Source organism: Sus scrofa, chromosome 15, assembly GCF_054392235.1.
Source record: "Sus scrofa isolate SSC_HxYL_T2T_F1_AM1 chromosome 15, Sscrofa_HxYL_maternal_Yorkshire_Landrace_v2.0, whole genome shotgun sequence".
NCBI lineage: Eukaryota > Metazoa > Chordata > Mammalia > Artiodactyla > Suidae > Sus > Sus scrofa.
The window spans coordinates 115,651,538-115,676,330 of record NC_139397.1 but is presented as its reverse complement, the minus strand read 5'-3'; the positions used below and the strand labels follow the sequence as shown (position 1 = coordinate 115,676,330).

General features: G+C 36.7%; 1 protein-coding gene and 1 long non-coding RNA gene across 5 annotated transcripts in view; one reads left to right on the top strand and one right to left on the bottom strand.

Moving 5' to 3' along the window:
- The window catches only part of SF3B1 (splicing factor 3b subunit 1), a 42,724-nt gene extending 20,122 nt beyond the window's left edge, over nt 1-22,602 (top strand). For 2 of the 4 annotated variants that reach the window (XR_002339208.2, XR_014830025.1), the window contains 22 exons: nt 287-366; nt 3,187-3,357; nt 6,765-7,002; nt 8,204-8,416; nt 8,966-9,087; nt 10,374-10,571; nt 10,722-10,823; nt 11,245-11,424; nt 12,628-12,714; nt 12,835-13,105; nt 13,392-13,537; nt 13,638-13,784; nt 13,927-14,052; nt 14,505-14,726; nt 15,236-15,418; nt 15,513-15,624; nt 16,609-16,678; nt 17,074-17,194; nt 17,671-17,802; nt 18,932-19,204; nt 21,624-21,840; nt 22,115-22,602. Coding sequence is in view for 2 of the 4 variants with exons in the window: in XM_085000283.1 (XP_084856409.1) it covers nt 287-366; nt 3,187-3,357; nt 6,765-7,002; nt 8,204-8,416; nt 8,966-9,087; nt 10,374-10,571; nt 10,722-10,823; nt 11,245-11,424; nt 12,628-12,714; nt 12,835-13,105; nt 13,392-13,537; nt 13,638-13,784; nt 13,927-14,052; nt 14,505-14,726; nt 15,236-15,418; nt 15,513-15,624; nt 17,074-17,194; nt 17,671-17,802; nt 18,932-19,204; nt 21,624-21,840; nt 22,115-22,273 (3,500 nt within the window). In the remaining 2 variants the exon portion in view is untranslated. The remainder of the gene's footprint in view (nt 1-286; nt 367-3,186; nt 3,358-6,764; nt 7,003-8,203; nt 8,417-8,965; nt 9,088-10,373; nt 10,572-10,721; nt 10,824-11,244; nt 11,425-12,627; nt 12,715-12,834; nt 13,106-13,391; nt 13,538-13,637; nt 13,785-13,926; nt 14,053-14,504; nt 14,727-15,235; nt 15,419-15,512; nt 15,625-16,608; nt 16,679-17,073; nt 17,195-17,670; nt 17,803-18,931; nt 19,205-21,623; nt 21,841-22,114) is intronic. The other 2 variants (XM_085000283.1, XM_085000284.1) reach the window with 1 other exon arrangement.
- On the bottom strand, nt 1,697-6,146 carry LOC146396068 (uncharacterized). Its single transcript, XR_014830027.1, has 3 exons — nt 4,061-6,146; nt 2,799-3,962; nt 1,697-2,760 (listed from the first exon to the last, which is right to left on the bottom strand). It is a non-coding gene; the product is annotated as an uncharacterized LOC146396068 (long non-coding RNA).
- Nucleotides 22,603-24,793: the final 2,191 nt, after the last annotated feature.

Below are 24,793 nucleotides of genomic sequence, written 5' to 3'. Positions count from 1 at the left end.
CAACCCAGGAACCCATCACTTCTGAAGACTAAACTGTGTTGTCATTTTGTTTTTATATGCATTAAAATATTTGTTTTAAACTGCTGTAGATATGTTTGTGTTCAAACAGGTTAAATTGATCAGCAAACTCAATAAAAAGTAAGATGTATAATTATTAAAGTTTTCCATCAAAAAATAAATTAAATGATTATGGAATAATGTAATATTAGAGCAGGGCAGATAAATCCATTGGACCTGATTATCTTTTATTTATTGTACTCTTTCCTGTTGCTGTTCTTTTCTGCAGGAGGGAAGACCCCTGATCCTAAAATGAATGCTAGGACTTACATGGATGTAATGCGAGAACAGCATTTAACTAAAGAAGAGGTCTGTGAACCTGCTTTATATTTTAATGGTTGTGAAGGAATGTAAAGGAAGTTGAGATTGAGATATTTTTATATTTTAATTTGCTGCACAAGTAGTATCTTTAACAGTATTAATAAAAATTGAGAAAGAACCTTAATGAAATTTGTGTCACCTCCCAAATTAAGCTTTTCGTAGTCCTATACTATCCTTTTCTAATACCTGGCCCTTTAGTCATATCATGGATATGTCTGGGGGAGGACTGATGGTATGTGCCTGAAGTCAGTGTCTAAGGGGAAAGTCAAAGAGTAAAATCATTCTCAGAAAAGCCTCTGGGAGTTCCCGTCGTGGCTCAATGGTTAACAAATCCGACTAGGAACCATGAGGTTGTGGATTTGATCCCTTGCCTTGATCAGTGGGTTAAGGATCCAGTGTTGCCGTGAACTGTGGTGTAGGTTGCAGAAACAGCTCAGATCTGGCATTGCTGTGGCTCTGGCGTGGGCCAGTGGCTACAGCTCCAATTAGACCTCTAGCCTGGGAACTTCCATATGCCCCCAGTGCGGCCCTAGAAAAGACAAAAAGACAAAAGGAAAAAAAAAACAAAGAAAGAAAAGCCTCTAATTGTTCCATAAAATTCAGTTTGAATATGGGTGGAGAATTCTGAAGAATTCCTGCTGGCCTGCAGAGATTGCACTGTTTTAATAGTTAATCTCTATAACTTTATTATGAATATATAAAAGATTTGTTGAATAAATTAAATGGGAGTAATAGAACCCCACTTCAAAATCATAGGGTAGGAATTCCCTTGTGGATCAGTCAAGTTAGTATCCGGTGATGTCACTGCTATATCACTGGTTATAGCTGTGGCATAAGTTCCATCCCTGGCCTAGAAACAAACATGCTGTGGGAGTGGCAATAAATTAATAAATAGGAGTTTGGAGTTCCCGTCGTGGCGCAGTGGTTAATGAATCCCACTAGGAACCATGAGGTTGTGGGTTCGACCCCTGGCCTTGCTCAGTGGGTTAAGGATTCGGTGTTGCCATGAGCTGTGGTGTAGGTCGCAGACACGGCTCGGATCCCATGTTGCTGTGGCTCTGGTGTAGGCTGGCAGCTACAGCTCCGATTGGACCCCTAGCCTGGGAACCTCCGTATACAGAGGGATCGGCCCTAGAAAAGGCAAAAAAAAAAAAGACAAAAGTAAATAAATAAATAAATAAACAAAATATGTATTTCTTGTGACTGTATTCTATGGAGTACATACATAGTTATAACAAAATTTTGATATTTTTACTTTTTATCACTTTTCTAATTTATTACATAGTCTGAATTGCTGTCCATAAGAGGTTTGTGGGTTTTTTTTTTGTTTTTTTTGTTTTTTTTTTTCCCTTTTTACGGCTGCACTGTGGCATATGGAAATTCCTGAGCTAGGGGTCAGATTGGAGCTGCAGCTGCAGGTCTGTGCCACAGCCACAGCTACACTGGATCTTTGTGGTAATGCTGGATCCTTAATCCAGTGAGTGAAGCCAGGGATCAAATCTGCATCTTCACAGACACTATGTCTGGTTCTTAACCTGCTGAGCCCCAATGGGAACTCCTATATGAGTTTTAAATAAAACTATTTTTCAGTGGAAGCATTTTGATTCTCTGCCATTGATTGAAGATTTTACTTCATTAACTGTATAAAGCAGTGTGCTCTATGTCATAAGTTCTGTATTTCCTCATCTATTGCGTAGAAAGACTGTATAAAACTTGAAAATAGGAGTTCCTTTTGTGGCTTAGTGGAAACGAACCCAACTAGGATTCATGGGGATGCAGGTTTGATCCCTGGCCTTGCTCAGTGGAGTAAAGATCCTGCATTGCTATGAGTTGTGGTTATAGGTCACAGATGTGGCTGGGATCCCAAGTTGGTGTGGCTGTGGTGGTATAGGCCAGCAGCTGGAGCTCCAATTTGACCCCTCGCTTGGGAACTTCGTATGCCTCAGATGTGGCCCTAAAAGAAACAAATAAACTTGAAAATGCCAGGCAGGAGAGGGAAAATAAGGAATAGGACTACATAGAAAACAGAATGAAGAATAAAATAGCATTAAATGCTATTGAAATGACTGCACTAAAGAAATAAAAATACTTTGAAAATGTTTTAAAGATACTGTTTTTTTAAGTTTTCATGAAGTATGGTTGATTTACAATGTTGTAATAGATTCTGTTTACCACAGTGATTCAATTAGACATATATACACATCCATTTTCTTTCAGATTCTTTTCCCGCATAGATTATCACAGAATGTTGGGTAGAGTTCCCTGTGCTATACAGCAGGTCCCCATTGGTCAATCATTCCATATACTGCAGTGTGCACATGCTGATCCCAAACCACACACCCACCCACACATACACCCCGTCCCCTTTGGGAACACACACACCTGCACCCACACCCCGTCCCCTCTGGGAACACACACACCCGCACCCACACCCCGTCCCCTTTGGGAACACACACACCCACCCACTCCATCCCCTTTGGGAACACACACACCCACACCCACACATGCACATATCCTTCCCCAGACCCACCCACCGTCCCCTTTGGGAGCCCTAAATTTGTTTTGTTTGTTTCTGTTCAGCAAATAAGTTAATTTGTATCCTTTTTTAAGATTCCACATATAAGTGATACATGATGTTTGCTTTTCACCCTGTGACTAACTACTTAGTTTGATAATCTCAAGGTCCATCCTTGTTCCTGGGAATGGCATTATTTTCATTCTTTTTTGTGGCTGAATAGTACTCAATTGTATATATGTACCATAGCTTCTTTATCCAAGATATTCAGTGTTCATTTAAATGTTTTTCAGAGAGAAATTAGGCAACAGCTAGCAGAAAAAGCTAAAGCTGGAGAACTAAAAGTCGTCAATGGAGCAGCAGCATCCCAGCCTCCCTCAAAACGAAAACGGCGTTGGGATCAAACAGCTGATCAGACTCCTGGTGCCACTCCAAAAAAGCTATCAAGTTGGGATCAAGCAGAGGTAATTCCTTTAGTATTTTATTATTATTCTTTTTAACTTTTTTCCTTTATGGAATATATATTAATATGCTTTAATTGACATAACATGATAACCACAGACTGGGTGGCGTAAACAAAAGATATTTCCTCACAGTTCTGGAGGCTTGAAAATCAAGGTGCCACCAGGGTTGGTAACTGGTGAGAGCTCTCTTTCTGGCTTGCAGATGTGTGCCTTCTTGCTGTCCTCATGTGGCCTTTACTCTGTATACGTGAAGAGAAGTGAGTGTGCTCTGGAGTCTCTTCCCAAGGACACTAGTCCTATCAGATTAGGATCCAACCTTGTGACCTCATTTAACCTAATTACCTCACTAAAGCTAACCATCCACTTATATGTCATTTTCCAGCTCTTATTACTCAAAGGCTCTTGTGTTACATAGTTTTTTTCCTTCTGTACTCTAAGTTATTTTTTACCATCAGCAAATGCATTTTACCAATCTTCATCTTAAGAAAAAAAAAACACGGCAAGCAATCTTCTCTTGACCCTCACATTCACTTCCTTCTGCCATCTCATTTCTGTCTTATTACCACAAAATACTTTGAATGAATTGTCTGCCTCTACTTGCACGTCTTATTACCACAAAATACTTTGAATGAATTGTCTGCCTCTACTTGCACGTCTTATTACCACAAAATAATTTGAATGAATTGTCTGCCTCTACTTGCACTCTGTGTTTTTGCCTGCACCACTCCACCAAATCCTCTTTTGTCAAGATAACTTGACCTCCTAATTGCTAAATCCAAGGATCAAGCCTCAATCTTCATTTTTCAGCATACCAGTAGCATTTGACATTCTTTGATACCCTTGACTTTCTTAGCTTCTGGGCTTCAGTTTTTCTTGATTCTCCTAATACTCCCCTTACTGGCTACTGCTCTTTAGTCTTATTTGCTTGAGCTTCCTCAGCTTCTTCAAATGTGGGATACTCTAGTGCTCAGGACTTCCTTTCCATCCTAACTTAACTCCCTAGGATCTCACTCTTGTCTTTACATGCTGTCTTTGAAGATAACTCCCGAATTTACAAATTCATCTCTCCTCTCTTCCTCATATCTGACACATTCACCTTGATGTGCATTTGATAGGAATCATCAGTATCTCCAAATTAAAATTGATTTTCCCTACTCACTCTCTCAAGCCTGCTCTCATGTCTGTTGGCTCAAACCAAGCCCTTAAGAGTTTTTCAGGGTCATCTTGTACTCCTCTTACTCTCTTATCTGACATCCAATCTGTAAATAAATTTTGCTAGCCCCACCTTGATATTCAGGATCTAGCCACTTTTCATGACCTCTGTGCTCACCACCCTCGTCTTAGTCACTGTTGACACTAGCATAGGCTATTGCAGATTTATTTACAAATCAGGAACAAGCTGTCAGACCATGGTGGTATTTTCCCAAATCCAGAATTGAGATACACTAAGGCTAATAACATAATTTCCAAACAGTTTAGTTTAAGATAGCTATTAAGGACTCTGCATTTGTTTGCTATATAGGAGAAGATTTGGTTCTGCAGAATATAAATTTAAATACTATGGTTGACATTAAGTACAAATTTATAAAATTAAGAAAGAGAAACTTGTCCTTTTGGTATCTGTTTAACTGAAAAGTAGACATGAATTGATGTCTGTCTTATAAAAATTATAGAGATTGGGATGATGTTTTCCTTTTTTCTTCTTTTCTTTTTCTTTTTTTGGTCTTTTAAGGGCCGCACTTGGAGCATATGGAGGTTCCCAGGCTAGGGGTTGAATTGAAGCTATAGCTGTTGGCCACAGCCACAGCCACGTCAGATCCAAGCCGCGTCTGCAACCTACACCAGAGCTCATAGCAACGCCAGATCCTTAAACCCACTCCCACTGAGCAAGGCCAGGGATTGAACCTGTGTCCTCATGTGTGCTAGTCAGATTTGTTTCCGTTGAGCCACAGTGGGAACTCCAGACCATGATTTCTTTAACAAATCTCATTTCACATAACTCCATACTAATCATGACTAGAAATTACAATGGCTACTATGAAGAATTTTATTTCCGCTTGATTCATTAGGAGGGACAGTTGCCGAAAATGAGATTTTGAACAATTTATGTGTTTTACTCACTTGGTTGAGAATGTCTCAAACCTAAGTAATACATAGAATCTTTTGAAAGGAAAAAATATCGAGTCTTAAAATTGTTATGGTACTTACACAAAATTGCAAACATAAAGCAAAATGGAACTCTTTCTTATGTTAGATGGAACATCCAACCTTTTTTTTTTAATGGCCACACCTAAGGCAAATGGAAGTTCCTGGGCCAGAGATTGAATTTGAGCCACTGCTGTGACCTAGACTCCAGTTGCGGCAATGCTAGATCCATTAACCCACTCACTGTGCCTGGCTGGGTGTTGAACCTGCACCTCTGCAGTGGTCCAAGCTGCTACAGCTAGAGTTTTAACTCACTTTGCCAATTCGAAACTCTGGAACATCCAGCTGTAAAAAGAAATATATAAAAATATACTACAAAACTTAATAGCAATATTTAAATACAAATTTTGTTTTGCTTCCACTAAATCACCTGTTTTTTATATATTGTCTGTACTATACACTTTGTTTTGCTAACACATGTTGTCTTATACTCTGCATTGCTCACTACTTGTCTATTTGAATTACCATGGAACCTTTTGATCACTTTTTAAGTCTACTTGTAATCTTTTTTTTTTTCTGCCGCACTTGTGGCATGTGGAAGTTCTCAGGCAAGGAATCAAATCCATGCCACAGCAGTCACCCAAACTGCTGCACTGACAATGCCAGATCCTTAACCTACTGAGCCACATGAGAGCTCATACTTGTAATCTTTTTTTACTAATCTTGCCAGCATCAGTTAGAATAATATTATAAATGTGATTATAAATATAACCTCATCTCAAGGATCGAAATTATATGGCAATATCTAGTCATAATAATTACCCAGGAGATCCAAAACATGCTTATATTAAACACACAAAATTGAACAAAAACAAATATTCTTAGTGGGCACCATGGGTCTCTCTAAGCCCCAGTTTAAGATGTGGTGATATAATTAAAGCTGAAATTCTTTGATTGTAGATCTAGACAGAGAAACCTTAATGTTTTCCCAAAATTAATAGAGCCATTAGTGGCACAACTAAGATTATTACCCAAAATACATTGATTTATTAAACTAGGACTTTTTTTCATTGTTCCAAATTAAATCTTTAAATTATTTTTTTGTCATAAACACATTTGCTAGAAAGTTAGGTATCTTTTAAGCAGGATAATCCACTCTCTTAATCATGAACTCAAACTTCTGTTTAATTTTTTTGTTTAACAGAAGTTTTGTAGTTATTTTTATGTGGGTATATTAAATAAAATTTTATTGCTCTGTTAAGACCCCAGGACATACTCCTTCCCTAAGATGGGATGAGACACCAGGACGTGCAAAGGGAAGTGAGACTCCTGGAGCAACCCCAGGCTCAAAAATATGGGATCCTACACCTAGTCACACACCTGCGGGAGCTGCTACTCCTGGACGAGGCGATACACCAGGCCATGCAACACCAGGCCATGGAGGTGCAACTTCCAGTGCTCGTAAAAACAGATGGGATGAGACCCCCAAAACAGAAAGAGGTACTTAGAGTCTGGGTGTGTATTTGGGTGAAATGTTGATTTGATGAGTTGTATGTTTATGGGTCAAAATCTGTTTTCTCTAGTCCTTGCTACACAGCTAAATAACCAGCTGCTTTTGGGACAGATAAAGAACTGAGTAGATTATATGCCTAATTCTTTCCACTTAAAGAGGTTTAAGATTTATTTTAGGAAGAATATTAGGAGAAAGTAAAGTTTGTAGACCATAACCTTTTGTTTTTTATTGTGGTATTATATATAAACATTATTATATATAAATATTATCTATTATGTATAATATACATATATAAAATATATAATATGTATTATATACATATTATATATAAATATATTATATATAAACATAAAATTTACCATTTTAAGTGTACAGTCGAGTGGCATTAAGTACATTCAAAGTGTTATGCAGCCATCGGCACTATTCATTTCTGGAACTCTCTCATCATCCCAAACCAAAACCATACCCATTAAAGAATAACTCTCTATTCCTTCTTGTCCCAGTCTCAGGTAAATCTCCTTTTGTCTGTGTAAATTTGCCTAAATCTCTTGCTTTTTTACATAAACTCTCTAAAGCTATATTTCATTGTTTATGAGATTAGCTTTGCAAAGTTAAGCTTTAATATTGCATCTGCTATATTAAAATTTTATGAAGATTTTTGGGAGTTCCCCAGTTGTCAGCGGTTAGGATTTGGTGCTTTTACCACTGCGCTCTAGTTCAGCCCCTGGTCTGGGAAATGAGATCCTACATCAAGCCGCTGCATGCTGTGGTCAAAACAAAAAAAAATTTTTTTTTTTTTATGATAGAGCAGAGTGCTTATTAACATGTAATGGATGAGAGAAACAGTACAGAAATGTACATGCAGAGCAGTCTCACTCTATGGAGAGATGAAAAGTGGTTCAAGATGTATAAAATGACTCTGTGGGTTGTGATGTTATGGGTGGTTAAAAAAATACTTTGTTCTGTTTTCCTGTTTCTTAGTGGTTACTATTTATTGTTTTCATAATCAGTGGAAAGAAATCAATAGTAAAGGAGGATCAATATGGGCCTCCCCATACGTAAATGTACCTCAATTTTAGGAATACCCTGTTTCCGAAATTGATCAGTGTGAATGTGTTAGTTGTTCGAGAAAGTTTTAATTTTTTGACAGTGGGTAGAATTTTATGCTTATGCATTCTTTCTTTAAAGATACTCCTGGGCATGGAAGTGGATGGGCTGAGACTCCTCGAACAGATCGAGGCGGAGATTCCATTGGTGAAACACCAACTCCTGGAGCCAGTAAAAGAAAGTCACGTTGGGATGAAACACCAGCTAGTCAGATGGGTGGAAGCACTCCTGTTCTGACCCCTGGAAAAACACCAATTGGCACACCAGCCATGAACATGGCTACCCCTACTCCAGGTATGATTGGAAATAGTTTTGATTTTATGATTAGAAATAGTTTTTTTCCCTGTTAATATTTTGCATTTTTTCTTTGTGTTTTTTTGTGTGCCATTAATGCCTGTTTTTAGCAAAACTAACAACATAAAAATGAAATCTTGGTTTGAGTTTATAATATAAATGTAGGAGTTCCCATCCTGGCACAGTGGAAATGAATCCGACTAGGAACCATGAGGTTGCAGGCTTGATCCCTGGCCTCATTCAGTGGCTTAAGGGTCTGGCGTTGCCATGAGCCATGTTGTAAGTCGCAGACTCGACTTGGATCTGGCATTGCTGTGGTTGTGGTGTAGGTCAACAGCTGTAGCTCCAATTCAACCCCTAGCCTGGGAACCTCCATGTGCCGTGGGTGTGGCCCTAAAAAGCAAAGAAAAAAAAAAAACAAAAAAAAAACTACATATGTATATATATAGATAGATACAATTAATGTTAGAATTGATTTTAACTGTCTTATATCGCAAGGACCCATGTAATGCTAAATTTGGATCATTACACAAATTGTTTTTTCGGTAGGTCACATAATGAGTATGACTCCTGAACAGCTTCAGGCTTGGCGTTGGGAGAGAGAAATTGATGAGAGAAATCGTCCACTGTCTGATGAAGAATTAGATGCTATGTTCCCAGAAGGATATAAGGTAATAACAGTAAATATGAATGTGGTGGTTTTTAGGATGTAGATTTTATTTTAAATATTCTTTGAAAATACTAACTGGTCAAGTTTGCAGTGGTCTTGCCCAAATTTACTACTGCTGTTTCATTCTTTAGCTATTTCCAAGTAGTAGAGATGAAAAGAAATGAATGACTTGAAGCTTTTATTACTTTTACAAGGTGCGAAATCTCAAAGACTTCTAGGACCACATTTTGAGAACTGCTGCATTGGGGGTATGGAATAGCTTGTTGCTTCAGTTTTATCAGCAGTCCCAGGATTAAGCTCATATTAGATCATGGTTATTGTACTTCGTACCTCACAAGATCTTGTGTATTTAAGTTCATGGATTTCCAGTGAACACAAAGAATGCTTTCTTTACCATAGCAACTTTATTTTGCTTGAACTATAAAATTCTCTAGGTGCCTGTTCTCAGGGACATTTTGCTGATCAAAAGGTGGTCATGTAGCTGAGGTTATACTAGGGCTGAAACCTAAGTCATTTGATGGCCTTTACATACAGAGCCTTTTCTGCTAATACCTATTGCTCTTTAACAGTTGGTATGTATGTAATACCCCCCTCCCCCCTGTTCAGTTAGCATTAGAGTGTCTATTTTAAGTATGCATGGAATTACTGCTTTATAACTTATTTAAAGACTCCATGTAATGCTGTGGGCGTAGTCAGGAGCCTACTATCAACTACCTGGGTGTCTGTCTTAATTGCATTTATTGATTTCTTTATCAGTAGGAGGGGGAAATCCTCTGTGAATCTGTAGTGAATTTTTTGGGGTTTAGTCAAACGGTGTGTATTTTACAGGGCTTTGCTAAATATTTTGGTTTTAGTGTTTATGCAGTCAGCTCATTTTTGTAGGGCAACTTAAGTAGCGATTTGCTTTTATGATGCAGAGATTTATATGAATGATTTCTAATTTTTATTAAAATATGAACATTTATACATTATATATGTGCACTGTGAGCTTATTTTCATTTATGACATTGGCTCAGTAACACGTTTACATAGATTGTTTGAAAGTGATGAGAATTTCATAAGCCTACTCTGTGTATCTCTTCATTCCCCCACACTTCTGATAAAGTTAATTTAAATTCAATAAGAAATATTAATATTTGTCATATTTTAAAATGAAGACAGAAAAGTCAAGTCAATGTTAATTAATTCTTGTCTCTAAGCAAAAAGCTTCCTAAGTGCAAATATTATTCAGTTATGTTGTTCTTTATAAAGTTAAGGAAATCCTAAACCGTCTTTTAATTCTATTAGGTGCTTCCTCCTCCAGCTGGTTATGTTCCTATTCGAACTCCAGCTCGAAAGCTGACAGCAACTCCAACACCTTTGGGTGGTATGACTGGTTTCCACATGCAAACTGAAGATAGAACTATGAAAAGTGTTAATGACCAGCCATCTGGAAATCTTCCGTTTTTAAAACCTGATGATATTCAGTACTTTGATAAACTCTTGGTAAGTGATAATAGCAGAGATAAAATAGTAATTTTTAAAAAAGGTTTACTGTTTTAAATTATAGTTGATTTAAAAAGTGTTACTTTTTATTTAGTTGTTAAAAATCTTAATCTCCACCTACCTTTTAAATTTTTTACTTTTTCCTATTAGGTTGATGTTGATGAATCAACCCTTAGTCCAGAAGAGCAAAAAGAGAGAAAAATAATGAAGTTGCTTTTAAAAATTAAGAATGGAACACCTCCCATGAGAAAGGTAAGTACCAGTTTATTAAATCATCACGTCATGTAGTCTTAGAGATACTCCATTTTATCCTCAGAGCCTGAAGAGTCTAAGGTAATTACTGGAATTATTTGAGGGAATTGTATCAGAATTTAAAAAAATTTTTTTTTATTATAGTTGAATTGCATTGTGAATTGTATTAGTATTATATGTGGCTTGAAGATGATTGATTCTTTAGGGGAAGTTGAGTTTTATGTTACACTCTTACTCTGTTATCCTTTTTGAATTAACTGAAAACATTTGAGCTTTGATTATAGGAGTTCAAACTTCAGAATAATTTTGATGGGAATAAACTTCGTTCCACTAGTTAGAGAAAACCATAGAATAACTAATTTGCTTATGCAAAATGTTTATTATAAAGAAACATGCCTTTATAATTTTTTTTTTTCTCCAGGCTGCATTGCGTCAGATTACTGATAAAGCTCGTGAGTTTGGAGCTGGTCCTTTGTTTAATCAGATTCTTCCTCTGCTGATGTCTCCTACACTTGAGGATCAAGAACGTCATTTGCTTGTGAAAGTTATCGATAGAATATTATACAAACTTGATGATTTAGTTCGCCCATATGTGCACAAGGTTTGTTTTCAATTTGTGTTTCTAATGGTTTGGTGTTTTTAACATAAAAGGAATTTGTGGACTTTTTTTTTTTAACCAGCTTATTAGATGTATTTATGAAAATTTAAAACTCTAAAACAATAATAGCTGATGGTATACCTTTATTTTTTTATTTTTATTTTTTTGCCTTTTCTAGGGCCGCTCCCGTGGCACATTGAGGTTCCCAGGCTGGGGGTCTAATCGGAGCTATAGCCACTGGCCTATGCCAGAACCACAGCAAGGCAAGATCCCAGCCATGTCTGCAACCTACACCACAGCTCACAGCAATGCCAGGTCCTTAACCCACTGAGCAAGGCCAGGGATCGAACCCGCAACCTCATGGTTCCTAGTTGGATTCATTAACCAGTGGGCCATGACAGGAACTCCGTACTTTTATACTAAAAGGGGAAATTTCAGCCTCTTTAAAATTATTCAGTAACCAGTGTTAAATTTACATACCCTCCAGATCTTTTTCTTTTTGCACAAGCATGCCTCACACATGTACAAATATATACATAAATAGATGTAACTTTTTGCCATCTTATGTGTTGGGTTCATATTACTCATATTTTAAAATCTGCTTTTCTTGATATTAGGATGAGAAAATATGTGTTTCTCTACTGTGCCACTTAGTGCTAAGAACCATTTTTTGCTGGTAGTAATTATGACTTAGAATTGTGAAGTTCAGACAGGTGTGTGTGTATATGTGTGTGTTTAATAGTCTGTATGGTTGGAGTTCCCGTCGTGGCGCAGTGGTTAACGAATCCGACTAGGAACCATGAGGTTGCGGGTTCGGTCCCTGCCCTTGCTCAGTGGGTTAATGATCTGGCGTTGCCATGAGCTGTGGTGTAGGTTGCAGATGCGGCTCGGATCCCGCGTTGCTCTGGCATAGGCCGTAGGCCGTAGGCCGGTGGCTACAGCTCCGATTCAACCCCTAGCCAGGGAACGTCCATATGCCGCGAGATCAGCCCAAGAAATAGCAAAAAAGACAAAAAAAAAAAAAAAATAGTCTATATGGTTAACAGTTCTCTCAAATATTCATCTTTATGTGGGGTTGAAATTATGTGATTAAAATCCTAATTTATCCCTTGATTAACAACTTCTTGGCCAGTATAAATTTCCTGTACTCTGTCCCATGAGTATTGCATCAGTAATTGGTGTGACAGTGTAGCTTCTCTTTTTCAGATCCTAGTGGTCATTGAACCATTGTTGATTGATGAAGATTACTATGCTAGAGTGGAAGGCCGAGAGATTATTTCTAATTTGGCAAAGGTATTTATATTTCTGGAGAAGAAAGTTTTATATTAGTTGATGGGATTATTTGATTATAGAAGGAACTGTTTGGGGGGTAATGTTATCAACTCATAACTGTGCTTTTTCTTAAACTTTTAGGCTGCTGGTCTGGCTACTATGATCTCTACCATGAGGCCTGATATAGATAACATGGATGAGTATGTCCGTAACACAACAGCTAGAGCTTTTGCTGTTGTAGCCTCTGCGCTGGGCATTCCATCCTTATTGCCCTTCTTAAAAGCTGTGTGCAAAAGCAAGAAGTCCTGGCAAGCTAGGCACACTGGTATTAAGATTGTACAGCAGATAGCTATTCTTATGGGCTGTGCCATCTTGCCTCATCTCAGAAGTTTAGTTGAAATCATTGAACATGGTAAGTTGTGTTATAACTTTGTTTTTTATAAGACAGATTTCTTGAAATTTAGGCTACAGATTTTGGAGCGAGAAATGGAAGTGAACTGCCTAAACACCATATAGTTTATGATGGGATTTTTAATAGTAGCTGCTCATAGGTTGTGGTTCATACTGGCTTTGGTCTAACTTTGTCTAATATGAACAGCTTCAGTTTGACTTAAGTTGTTATGTGTATCGCTAGAATCTTGATATTATAGAAACTAGGTAAAGTTACTCAGTGGAAACCTGTGTTTGGTTTTTTATAGGTCTTGTGGATGAGCAGCAGAAAGTACGGACCATTAGTGCTTTGGCCATTGCTGCCTTGGCTGAAGCAGCAACTCCTTATGGTATCGAGTCTTTTGATTCTGTGTTAAAGCCTCTATGGAAAGGTATACGCCAACACAGAGGAAAGGTAGATCCATCAATTTGATTTCATTTTTCTTTTTATTTCTACTTATTGAAGTGACTTAAATCTAATGTAACAAATTTGTATTTTCAAAATTTTAAAATAGGGTCTGGCTGCATTCTTAAAGGCTATTGGGTATCTTATTCCCCTCATGGATGCAGAATATGCCAACTACTATACCAGAGAAGTGATGTTAATTCTTATTCGAGAATTCCAATCTCCTGATGAAGAAATGAAGAAAATTGTGCTGAAGGTAATTTTTCCAAATTATTGTTCCGGATTTGTCAATCTAAATTGGGATGTGCTTCAACATTCAAAGAGAATTTTATATCATTACAAAATATTGTATATTAAAACAGAACTATGTTTACTGTTACTATTTTTCAACCTTTCAGGTGGTAAAGCAGTGTTGTGGAACAGATGGTGTAGAAGCAAACTACATTAAAACAGAGATCCTCCCTCCCTTTTTTAAACACTTCTGGCAACATAGAATGGCTTTGGATAGAAGAAATTACCGACAGGTAAGCCTTTGCTGAAGAAAAAAAGTTTTCAAAAATCCTTTCAGCTGATCCTTTAGTCTAATTCGAATGCATATTACATAAATATCTTTTGCTTTGTGAACTTTATAGGTTGGTTGTGCTTGATTGTCAAGGAGATGGATTTTAGCCAAAATTAACTTCCCTTTTGATTTTGCATTCTAGGATAAATAACCAACTACAAATTGACATTTTAGTAAATGAAGTCCTTAATCTGGATAGGTGAAGCATGAATACAAATTTAACCTTAAATTACCTTGATTTAGACTTAATTTAAATTTTTTGGTCACCTTTCTCTTAAAAGTTTTTATAATATAAGTCAGTTGTTCTCAGCATATTACTAGCTAAGTAGTATCTTTAGAATATTCCATTTTCATGATGTCTCTTTATTTCCTTGAAAAAGCAATGAATTACATGATTGCTTTCCTTCTTTTTAGTTAGTTGATACTACTGTGGAGTTGGCAAACAAAGTAGGTGCAGCAGAAATTATATCCAGGATTGTGGATGATCTGAAAGATGAAGCTGAACAGTACAGAAAAATGGTCATGGAGACAATTGAGAAAATTATGGGCAACTTGGGGGCAGCAGATATTGATCATAAACTTGAAGAACAGCTGATTGATGGTATTCTTTATGCTTTCCAAGAACAGACTACAGAGGTAATGACACTAATTATTACAGCAAGTTGCCACTGACTTTCATATTTGTAAAACATTTTCAAGCAAGTATTATTACTTTATAAGTAATTAAATTTGAAATAATTTTGGCGTTCACACTGTGGCACAGTGTGTTAAGAATCCAGCTCTAGTGGCTTGGGTCCCTGTGGATGTGCAGGTTCAATCCCAGCTTGGCGCAGAGTTAAAGGATCTGGCATTGCCCCAGCTGTGGCAGAGGTCACAGCAGTGGCTCAGATTCAACCCCTGGCCGGGGAACTTCCATATGTGGCCATAAAATTAAAAAAAAAATTTTTTTGGAAATAATTTTTTGAAATGCTCATGTTATCTTTTAGTTGGCTACAAAGGAATATCTTCTACCTTAAGTTTTTAGATTAGAATTTTGAAAAGTGAATATTAGTATGTTTCAACTGTTCAGTCACAAACTAAATGCTTATTCACATTGAATGTGGTTTTTAAATTTAACTTGGCTTTTCTTTTTTTTTCCTGTTTAGGACTCAGTAATGTTGAACGGCTTTGGCACAGTGGTCAATGCTCTTGGCAAACGAGTCAAACCTTATTTGCCTCAGATCTGTGGTACAGTTTTGTGGCGTTTAAATAACAAATCAGCAAAGGTTAGGCAACAGGCAGCTGACTTGATATCTCGAACGGCTGTTGTCATGAAGACTTGTCAAGAGGTAAACTTTTGTATCAGATTTTTATTTCTTCACTGAAAGGAGTAATGTACACAGTAACATTTAACACTTTTTTTTTTTTTTTTTACTATTACAGGAAAAATTGATGGGTCACTTGGGTGTTGTTTTGTATGAGTATTTGGGTGAAGAGTACCCTGAAGTATTGGGCAGCATTCTTGGAGCACTGAAGGCCATTGTAAATGTAATAGGTATGGAATTTGCTGGTCATGTAAGATTTTTTATTTTTAATTTGCTTTGTTTTTTGAAGGTAAAATTACAGAATCCTGTTTAGGAGTTGAGTAATGAATAATGTCTGATTTTTTTTTTTTTTTTTTAAACTAATGAAAATTACAGTTAACGTGGGATGTCGCTAGAGTCTTATTTCCCAAAACCCATTTATATTTTACTTTAAAAGAGAAAAGAGGGCAAATTTAGGACCTTCAAGAGAGGAGGGAATAGTCTCAACTCAAAAAATTTTGAAGTTTTGTGATGACCCTAATAATAATACCTCACCTGAAATATATGGGGGGAGAGGTAGAAGGTGGAGAGAACCCTGAAATTTTAATTTTAGGACTAAATATTATATATTTATTCCACCTTAAATTAGTAAATGGTTATGGTAGGTTTTCCTGGTTGCTATCAAGTTCAAGGAACAATAACCAGGGAGAAAAATGAATTGATCAAGTAACCTCACTTTTATTTATATCCATTTCTTTAAAATTGTCTATTCAGCTTTTTAACCCAAGTTAAAACACAGGTATATTACAAATGCTCTTTGGTGTGTAGAACAGGAGCAAATGTCTCGTGTTTTATCCTTCATTTTATTGAACATAACTATTGCAAAAATAACTGCAGAGTTTAAAGGGGCAGAAATAACCTATCAGGAGGTCAATATAGCTGGCTGTGATAGCCACTGTTTTTTCTCATTTTAGCAAGGGGTTTTGATGCAATACAGGAGATCGTTGAACCATTGCATTTACATATAATCCCTAATTCAGCCCGGTGCTCTATACTTGGAGATACTTGCCAAAAATCAGTTACTTGGCTACTTGAGGGACTCTGATTTGTAGGGAATTGTAAACCATATTGTTTGTAAGAAAACATGGGAAAAGCAATGGAGAGAGAATCAGAGCAAGCAGTTCTAGTTAGAGCAAGAGCCCCTGCCAGCTGCCTCCTTTTTTCTCTCTTCATAGGTGTAAATACCATCCAAGTATGCCCTGCATTGCAGGGAGACTGGAGATCTGTTTGTTTTGCAGTTAAAGGGTAAGGGGGCCCTTTCTGGAAAATTTTGCTTTAATTTATATGTCTACCTCTGGCTTATATTGTTTTGTATGGCCGGAACTTAAGATGTCCCCATATTTAAATGTCAGTGTACAAATACATTTCAGAACCAAATAAAACTTTTTTGTTGTTGAGTATCCATCATTTCTTTAAATCACTTCACTAATTTCTTTCATTTCTGCATAATCAGAAGTTGTTAATAAAAAGTTAAAAAAAAATCCTGCATTTGGTCAGAATCTGGGGCATTTTCTTTTCCATAGGCAGCTGTAAGTTTATTTATGCCTAGTCATGTATATTATATTGCTAAATAAAAAGTAAAGTGAACAGAAGTTGCAGTTCTAATGTTAATTGATAGTGTGTTGACTTCTATTAATTAGGTATGCATAAGATGACACCGCCAATTAAAGATCTGCTGCCTAGACTCACTCCCATCTTAAAGAATAGGCATGAAAAAGTGCAAGAGAATTGTATTGATCTTGTTGGACGTATTGCTGATAGGTAAGCAGATTACCTAAACATTTCTATAAATGGTATTATTGGCTTTCACATTTATTCACTTTCAAATTTGTTTAATGTTGCTAATGTAAGTAAATAGGCTTCAGTTTGGATTGTCATAAGGAAATGGAGGTATATTTTTAAATCTAAATCATCCTGGATTTCCTGTCGTGGCTCAGTGGTTAACGAATCCAACTAGGAACCATGAGGTTGCGGGTTTGATCCCTGGCCTTGCTCAGTGGGTTAAGGATCTGGCCTTGCCATGAGCTGTGGTGTAGGCCGGCAGCTGTAGCTCCGATGAGACCTCTAGCCTGGGAACCTCCATATGCCATGGGTGCAGCCCTAGAAAAAGAAAAAAAATTAAAGCACTCTTTCTGAACATTAATAACATTTTTATTTAATGCTTAAAATGTATTGGTAATCATATTTACCTTTTAAAACTTCTCATCACAAAAAAATTTTACTTTTTTTAAAATCAGGGGAGCTGAATATGTGTCTGCAAGAGAATGGATGAGGATTTGCTTTGAGCTTTTAGAGCTCTTAAAAGCTCACAAAAAAGCTATTCGTAGAGCCACAGTCAACACATTTGGCTATATTGCAAAGGCCATTGGGTGAGTATTATTTACTTCTATGTTTTTTTATTTTTACTTTCATTGTGTTGAAAAGATACTTCTACTTCTGAAGAAATTTTTTTTTTTTAAGCGATCTCTTTTAAGGAATGGTTTGAGTAATGCAGTAAGAATGGCCTTTAACAACACTGACCTTCAATTTTTGAAAATTTCTTTAAATTTTAAGTGGAATTAAAATAGATGGAAGCATTTAAAATTTCATTTAATCACACTTACTGTTTTCAGAGAGGGAAACTACCATTTCTGAATAATTTCAAATTTTGTTGGTCCTTTTAGAATATTGCTTAAAATGTTAAGGCCAGTTCCTAGTAAAACAATTACCAAAATTCACTTCTCATGTTAATGCTTTATGTGTTTTAAAAATATTTTTCTAAAATAAATCTACAGACAACTGAATTATAGCTATTTTATTAGATAATATAAATACAACCACTCACCAGAAGCAAAGGAGAAGAAACATTTGTTGTAGAAAATGAGATACTTATGTACCTGTGGCTTAATAACAAAGAAAATACTTTCAGGCAATAAAACAAAAGTCGGATTAATTAGAGTCTCCTTACCCTCCTTTTGATAGCAGTAATGTTTATTTCACCTAGCTTGTAAACAGATTTGCAATGAATAGCTTTTGTGCCAACTTTTTTAGTTCCTATGTCCCTCTAAGTTTGTGGTAAAATAAATGTATAAAGGAGAATAAAGATAATAAAGGTGCGTGGGAGGGAAGATAAAAGTAAACCAGATTTTTGCTGTGGCACGGAAGACTGCTGTTGAGGATACTGTTGTAAGGTTGCCCACCTCTAGTGGCCATGTTCTGACCACACAAAGACTTCTCAATTTAAGCATTTAATGAAGTTTCTTTGTATTTTAAGAAGTTTCCTAACGACTGTAAGTTACATTTGAAAATGAGTATATTTGAATTTTTTCATTAAAATGAACATTTTAATTTAAATGAAGTTCTTCAGTAGAAACAATAATGCCAGTGATGTGAAAAGTATTGTATTTTATCATAAAATTACCAAGTTCATAAAGTTTCATTCAGTTGCATTTTTTTCTTCCCTCTGAAAAGTTTTGACTTGTAATTTAACAATTTGTTGACACATTTATTTTTTTCCAGCCCTCATGATGTATTGGCTACACTTTTGAACAACCTCAAAGTTCAGGAAAGGCAGAACAGAGTTTGTACCACTGTAGCAATTGCTATTGTTGCTGAAACATGTTCACCCTTCACAGTACTACCTGCCTTAATGAATGAATACAGAGTTCCTGAACTGAATGTTCAAAATGGAGTGTTAAAATCACTTTCCTTCTTGTTTGAATATATTGGTGAAATGGGAAAGGACTACATTTATGCTGTAACACCATTACTTGAAGATGCTTTAATGGATAGGTAAGTAAGTGACTTGAACTAAATTCAAGAAAATAGTTAAAATTCTTACATTTTAGAACTTACTGAAATAATTATTACATGACCTGTTTGTTGTGATGCAGCCGAAGTAGGGCTTACTGGCCTGGATTTTTATGAAACTGTAAACATGACTGTTATCTTCAAATAAAATACATGCTATAGTTGTTCCCCAAATTTTCTTTTCCAAGTGCCCTTCCCCTTTTCATATCTATTAGACTAAATACATTTTGAAAAGCAGTAACTGTTCAGTTTTTGTTTTAAAAATTAAGTCAAATATAGAGGAATTGATGAGTGTGAGCTTATCAGTGTGTCAGAACCAGTCTTTTTAGCTTTTTGTTGTGGCAGGTGAAGCTGAGATTTCTGTTAGGATTTTGAACTACTGAGTGTAGCCTCCCAGACCCACACTATTCCCATTGCAAGCCCCCAATTAAACAGATGGTGACCACCGATAAGTTCGCCTTGAGATGATTGAGAGAGTCCTGAAACCTTTACTATCTAAACAGACACAATAGGAGTTTCCGTCTTGGTGCAGCAGAATCGAATCTGACTAGGAACCGTGAGGTTGTGGGTTCAATCCCTGGCTTTACTCAGTGGGTTAAGGATCCAGCATTGCTCTGAGCTGTGGTGTAGGTCACAGATGTGGCTCGCATCGTGTTGCTGTGCCTCTGGTGTAAGGCCAGTGGCTACATTTCTGATTTGACCCCTAGCCTGGGAACCTGCAAGTGCTGTGGCTGTGGCCCTAAAAAGACCAAAGTAAATAAATAAACTGACGTAATAGCTTTAAACACAAAAGTAGTTAAAAACTTGTAAACTGGGGAAATAACAATTAAAAAAAATTTTTTTTAAAAGAGCATGTAAAGGAAAGTTAAAGGTCCAAAGTAGTAAGGGAACGGACTGTTTCACTGGCTCTTTATTTTTCAGGAAAGATAAGGAAGAGCCCATTCATTTACTTTTGTGTGCATATTAAAGTTACTTACTAAAAAAAGTTATTTATTAATGATCTTCCAAAAGGGAGACTAACAGGACTCAACAGGTTATCCCAGGGCATATATGGAAGATACTGAGACAGAATAAGAATCGCATTCTATAAAAGCTTGGCCATCTGAGGTCCAGTAAAGTGGGAGTAAATCATACTTTCCCAAATTCAGTGAGATGTGCCTGAGCTTCATAGTGTGACCACTGATGTATGTGATCTGCAGTTAAAAATTATGTTCTGTGGAGTTCCCTGAGTGGCACAGTGGGTTAATAAGGATCTGGTATTTTCATTGCTATGTCGAGGGTGCAATCCCTGGCCCCAGAACTTTACATGCTATATATAGGTGTGGCAGAAATAAAAAATTTATGTTTTGGGAGTTCCCGTCGTGGCGCAGTGGTTAATGAATCCGACTAGGAACCATGAGGTTGCGGGTTCAGTCCCTGCCCTTGCTCAGTGGGTTAACGATCCGGCGTTGCCGTGAGCTGTGGTGTAGATCGTGTAGATTGCAGACGCGGAGGCTCGGATCCCGCATTGTTGTGGCTCTGGCGTAGGCCGGTGGCTACAGCTCCGACTGGACCCCTAGCCTGGGAACCTCCATATGCCGTGGGAGCGGCCCAAGAAATAGCAAAAAGACAAAAAAAAAAAAAAAAAAAAAAGAGAGAGAGAATTACTGGTCCTTCTATTCCTTTCCCCAAGTTGAGAATGAAACTTAAAATTTTTTTTATAAGGAAAGGGGCTTAATCTCAATTTAGTTATCTATTGTATGCCGATATTGAAATACTTGAAATACTTTAGAAGATTTTAAATTTATGATGTTTTGGAGTTCCCATTGTGGCTCAACAGAAACAAATCTGACTACTATCCATGAGGATGCAGGTTCAATCCCTGGCCTCTCAGTGGGTAAAGGATCTGGCATTGAGTGAGCATTAGTGTAGGTCACAGACATGGCTCAGATCCCATGTTGCTGTGGCTGTGGTGTAGGCCAGCAGCTGTAGCTCTGATTTGACCCCTAGCCTGGGAACCTCCATATGCCACAGGGGCGGCCCTAAAATACTAAATAAATAAATAAATAAATAAAGTTACAGTTTAAAATGAGATATTACTGTTAATCACTTGTATGTACAGTCATATAACCCTTTTAGTAGCATACAAAAATGTACATTGCACCGAGCTTTCTTAGCTCATTACTTCCAAAGCAAAATAAATGTGGTTTGTTTTTGAGCCATAGTGAGGTTTGAGTTATTACAGCAAAAGTCTCAATTAGTCTCTATAAAAGCATTCTACATCACATACATACCGTGTGAGGATGACTCTCAATCCATTCTATGCAGTGAATTTGTGATTTAGTTTCAATGGACAGGCAGGTATTTTCTGTAAAACTAAGACTGTATCTTAACACAGAGCATTTTTCCCCTTCCATTTCAGGGACCTTGTACATAGACAGACGGCTAGTGCGGTGGTGCAACACATGTCACTTGGGGTTTATGGATTTGGTTGTGAAGATTCGCTGAATCACTTGTTGAACTATGTATGGCCCAATGTGTTTGAGACCTCTCCCCATGTAATTCAGGCAGTTATGGGGGCCCTGGAGGGTCTGAGAGTTGCTATTGGACCATGTAGAATGCTGCAGTATTGTTTACAGGTAGGTTACAGATTTTTTAAAGTGTGCTTGTTGAAAAAAATAATTTAGTTGAATTAATTTACTGTTCCTAATTATCAACGGGATGTGCCCTTTGGGAAAACGGTTATCTGGGGAAGGAGGATTAGATATTGTCCTTTCCTACTGCAATTTTGTGCAGTTGTTAGGTTTTTCCCCCTCTAAAGGGAAATGTTTACAGCCATATATATGGTTAGTTTGTTAGTTATGCTAAAGTTATGTATTTCTTGAAATAATGCAACGTTTTTAATTATTCCAGGGTTTGTTTCACCCAGCCCGGAAAGTCAGAGATGTGTACTGGAAAATTTACAACTCCATCTACATTGGTTCACAGGATGCTCTCATAGCACATTACCCAAGAATCTACAATGATGATAAGAATACTTATATTCGTTATGAACTTGACTATATCTTATAACTTTATTGTTAAATTTTGTGTTTAATGCACAGCTGTTTCACAACTTAAACTTGCTTCGATTTGGTGATGTAAACTTTTAAACATTGCAGATCAGCGTAGAACTGGTCATAGAAGAAGAGCTAGAAATCCAGTAGCATGATTTTTTAAATAACCTGTCTTTGTTTTTGATGTAAACAGTAAACGCCAGTAGTGACCAAGAACACAGTGATACACACATTATACTGGAGGGATTTCATTTGTAATTCATCTTTATGAAGATTTAGAATTCATTCCTTATGTTTAAAGGGAATGTTTAATTGAGAAATAAACATTTGTGTACAAAATGCTAATAACTTGTGTGTGTTTTTTAAACATGACTTGTAAAATGCGGAACTTTGATCAAGTATTGGTTTGTGTAGAATAAGTGGCTTAATTATCATTTTCTGTCACCTGGTTTATAGAACGTAGTTAGCAGAATACAAACTATATAAAGTGATGGCATCTTTGTCAAAATTCCATTGTTCTGTTGATAATGACATTAAGAAGAGTAGCTTTGGGGGTGTTCACCTCAAACTAGCACAACCCTTACATCATCATAGAAAATATAGCACCTTTGCTGAACTGTCTTGAAATTATTTTGCACTTACATAGCGCCTTTCATCTCCTGTTTTCTCAAAATGCTTTATGAACATGTTTAGGGAAGTGAACTGTGTTTAGAATATGACCTTGGTATCTTCAAAACTGCTTTTTACCTATTGGGAGTGAGGCTACTAAGTAATGCTACTTAGAATAAAATAATCTTTGGGCTCTTTTCTGTTGTCATAAGCCACTACTCAGCAGTTTATCCAGCACACACCGATGAGCATCTTCTGTATACCAGCCATTGTGCTTAGTTGTAAGGGATGCAAATGTGCTTTTGACCTGCCCCTTGACCTTAAGAAATGCAGTATAACGGAAAAGGGAGACATCTAGTTTTAGATTACTTATGTGCCAATGGTAAACAATGGCAGTGGCTGGGTTTGCTTAGTTTTACATTTATTAATCAGATAATAAATTGATCTGTAAGTATGAAGCATAAACTGAAATGCCATTTAATTCTGGAAGAACCAAGCATTATGGCTGTAGCTTTTTGTGTAGTAAAGTATGTTTTCAGTTTTTCCTAATTTTCTGGCCAAAAATGTTTTAGTCATTTTACTTCTTTAGCTGTTTTATTTTGTCTTCTTATGTAATAGTACTTCTGTGAACTTTAATGGGAATAGACCTGCAGCAGCCTAAGCATAGGATGACTGCCACAAGTAGGTAAAACCAGTATACTAAGAATAGGAGGTTTATCCTTCAACTATTAATTCTCAGGGCTCCCTGTTTGGGAAGCTTACTTGAGAAACAGCTTTATAATTGGCTGACTTGTACAAAATTGATACTGAGCATTAGCTAACTCTCCAGGCAAAATTTTTTGTAACTCTGTTGTTTATGGTGTGATGAAACTTTGTGACAAGTCAGTGTGTACTAAATTTCCAAAGTCATCTTTCTATTTTTAGAAGTTTTTCTAATAATAGCCACCTTACAACTTTAAATCTTGTTGTTTGTTCTCTATTATACTTGATGTCAAATTAACCCTCAGTTATTATGCTAATCATGAAAATTGAAGAATACAATTAGATTTCAGAGCCAAAGTTTGATTTTTAAACAAGTCTTGGGTTAGTTACACTTTCATGTCAAGTACTTGCATACTTTCAATTTGCTTGGGCCCTTACTCTATGTTAAACATCCATGCTTTGTAGTGGCACTGTGAAGCAAAGGCTGTACCATAAGTGGAAAAATTTGAGAACAGCAGTGAGGCAAGTATTAAAGCCTACAATCTTAAAAGTTGGGACCAAATAGAGGCTTACAGATGTTTAGATTGTTTATATGCTTGTTGAATAAGGAAAGCATTTTGTGATATACTTGTGTGAAAGACGCTATGTGAAGTTTTAACTATCAAAGAGTTTTTCTTTTGCACTTTCCTTTGGTGTTTCTTAAAGCCAAACTTAAGCAGGAGGAAATTAATGTTCTTAAGTGGACAGTGGGTGGGTTTTTCTGTGGGCTTTTGTTTGTTTTTCTGTGGGCCCTCTAATGGAATTGATCTCTTTGGCTGTTCAATTTTTTTCATATTGTATTTTTTAAATTTGTTGTACGGTGCCCTGTGAGCATCAAGTACCACCAGATGAATAAAACTTATATTATATCTAAAGTCTTAGACCAGTTTTTAATCTTAGTTGACTTCGTATTGTTATCACACTACACTTTGTTGTGGTTGTGCCATTTTAATTAACTGAGCTCTTTGGGTTTTCCAAATAAGGGAACTTAATGTTGAAAAACCAAAGAAATTTTTCTTTAAAAGAAACTGGAAAAAGTAATTGTAGCTACATAGGTTCAGTTGTTTGGTTCTTTGGTGTTTAGTGCTGCTTAAATCCCACAAGGTGAAGCAGAAACTGTAGCAAATCACAGGATTTTTCAACCTTGTCATTATTGACATTTTGGGCCAGACGCATGTCACTCTGG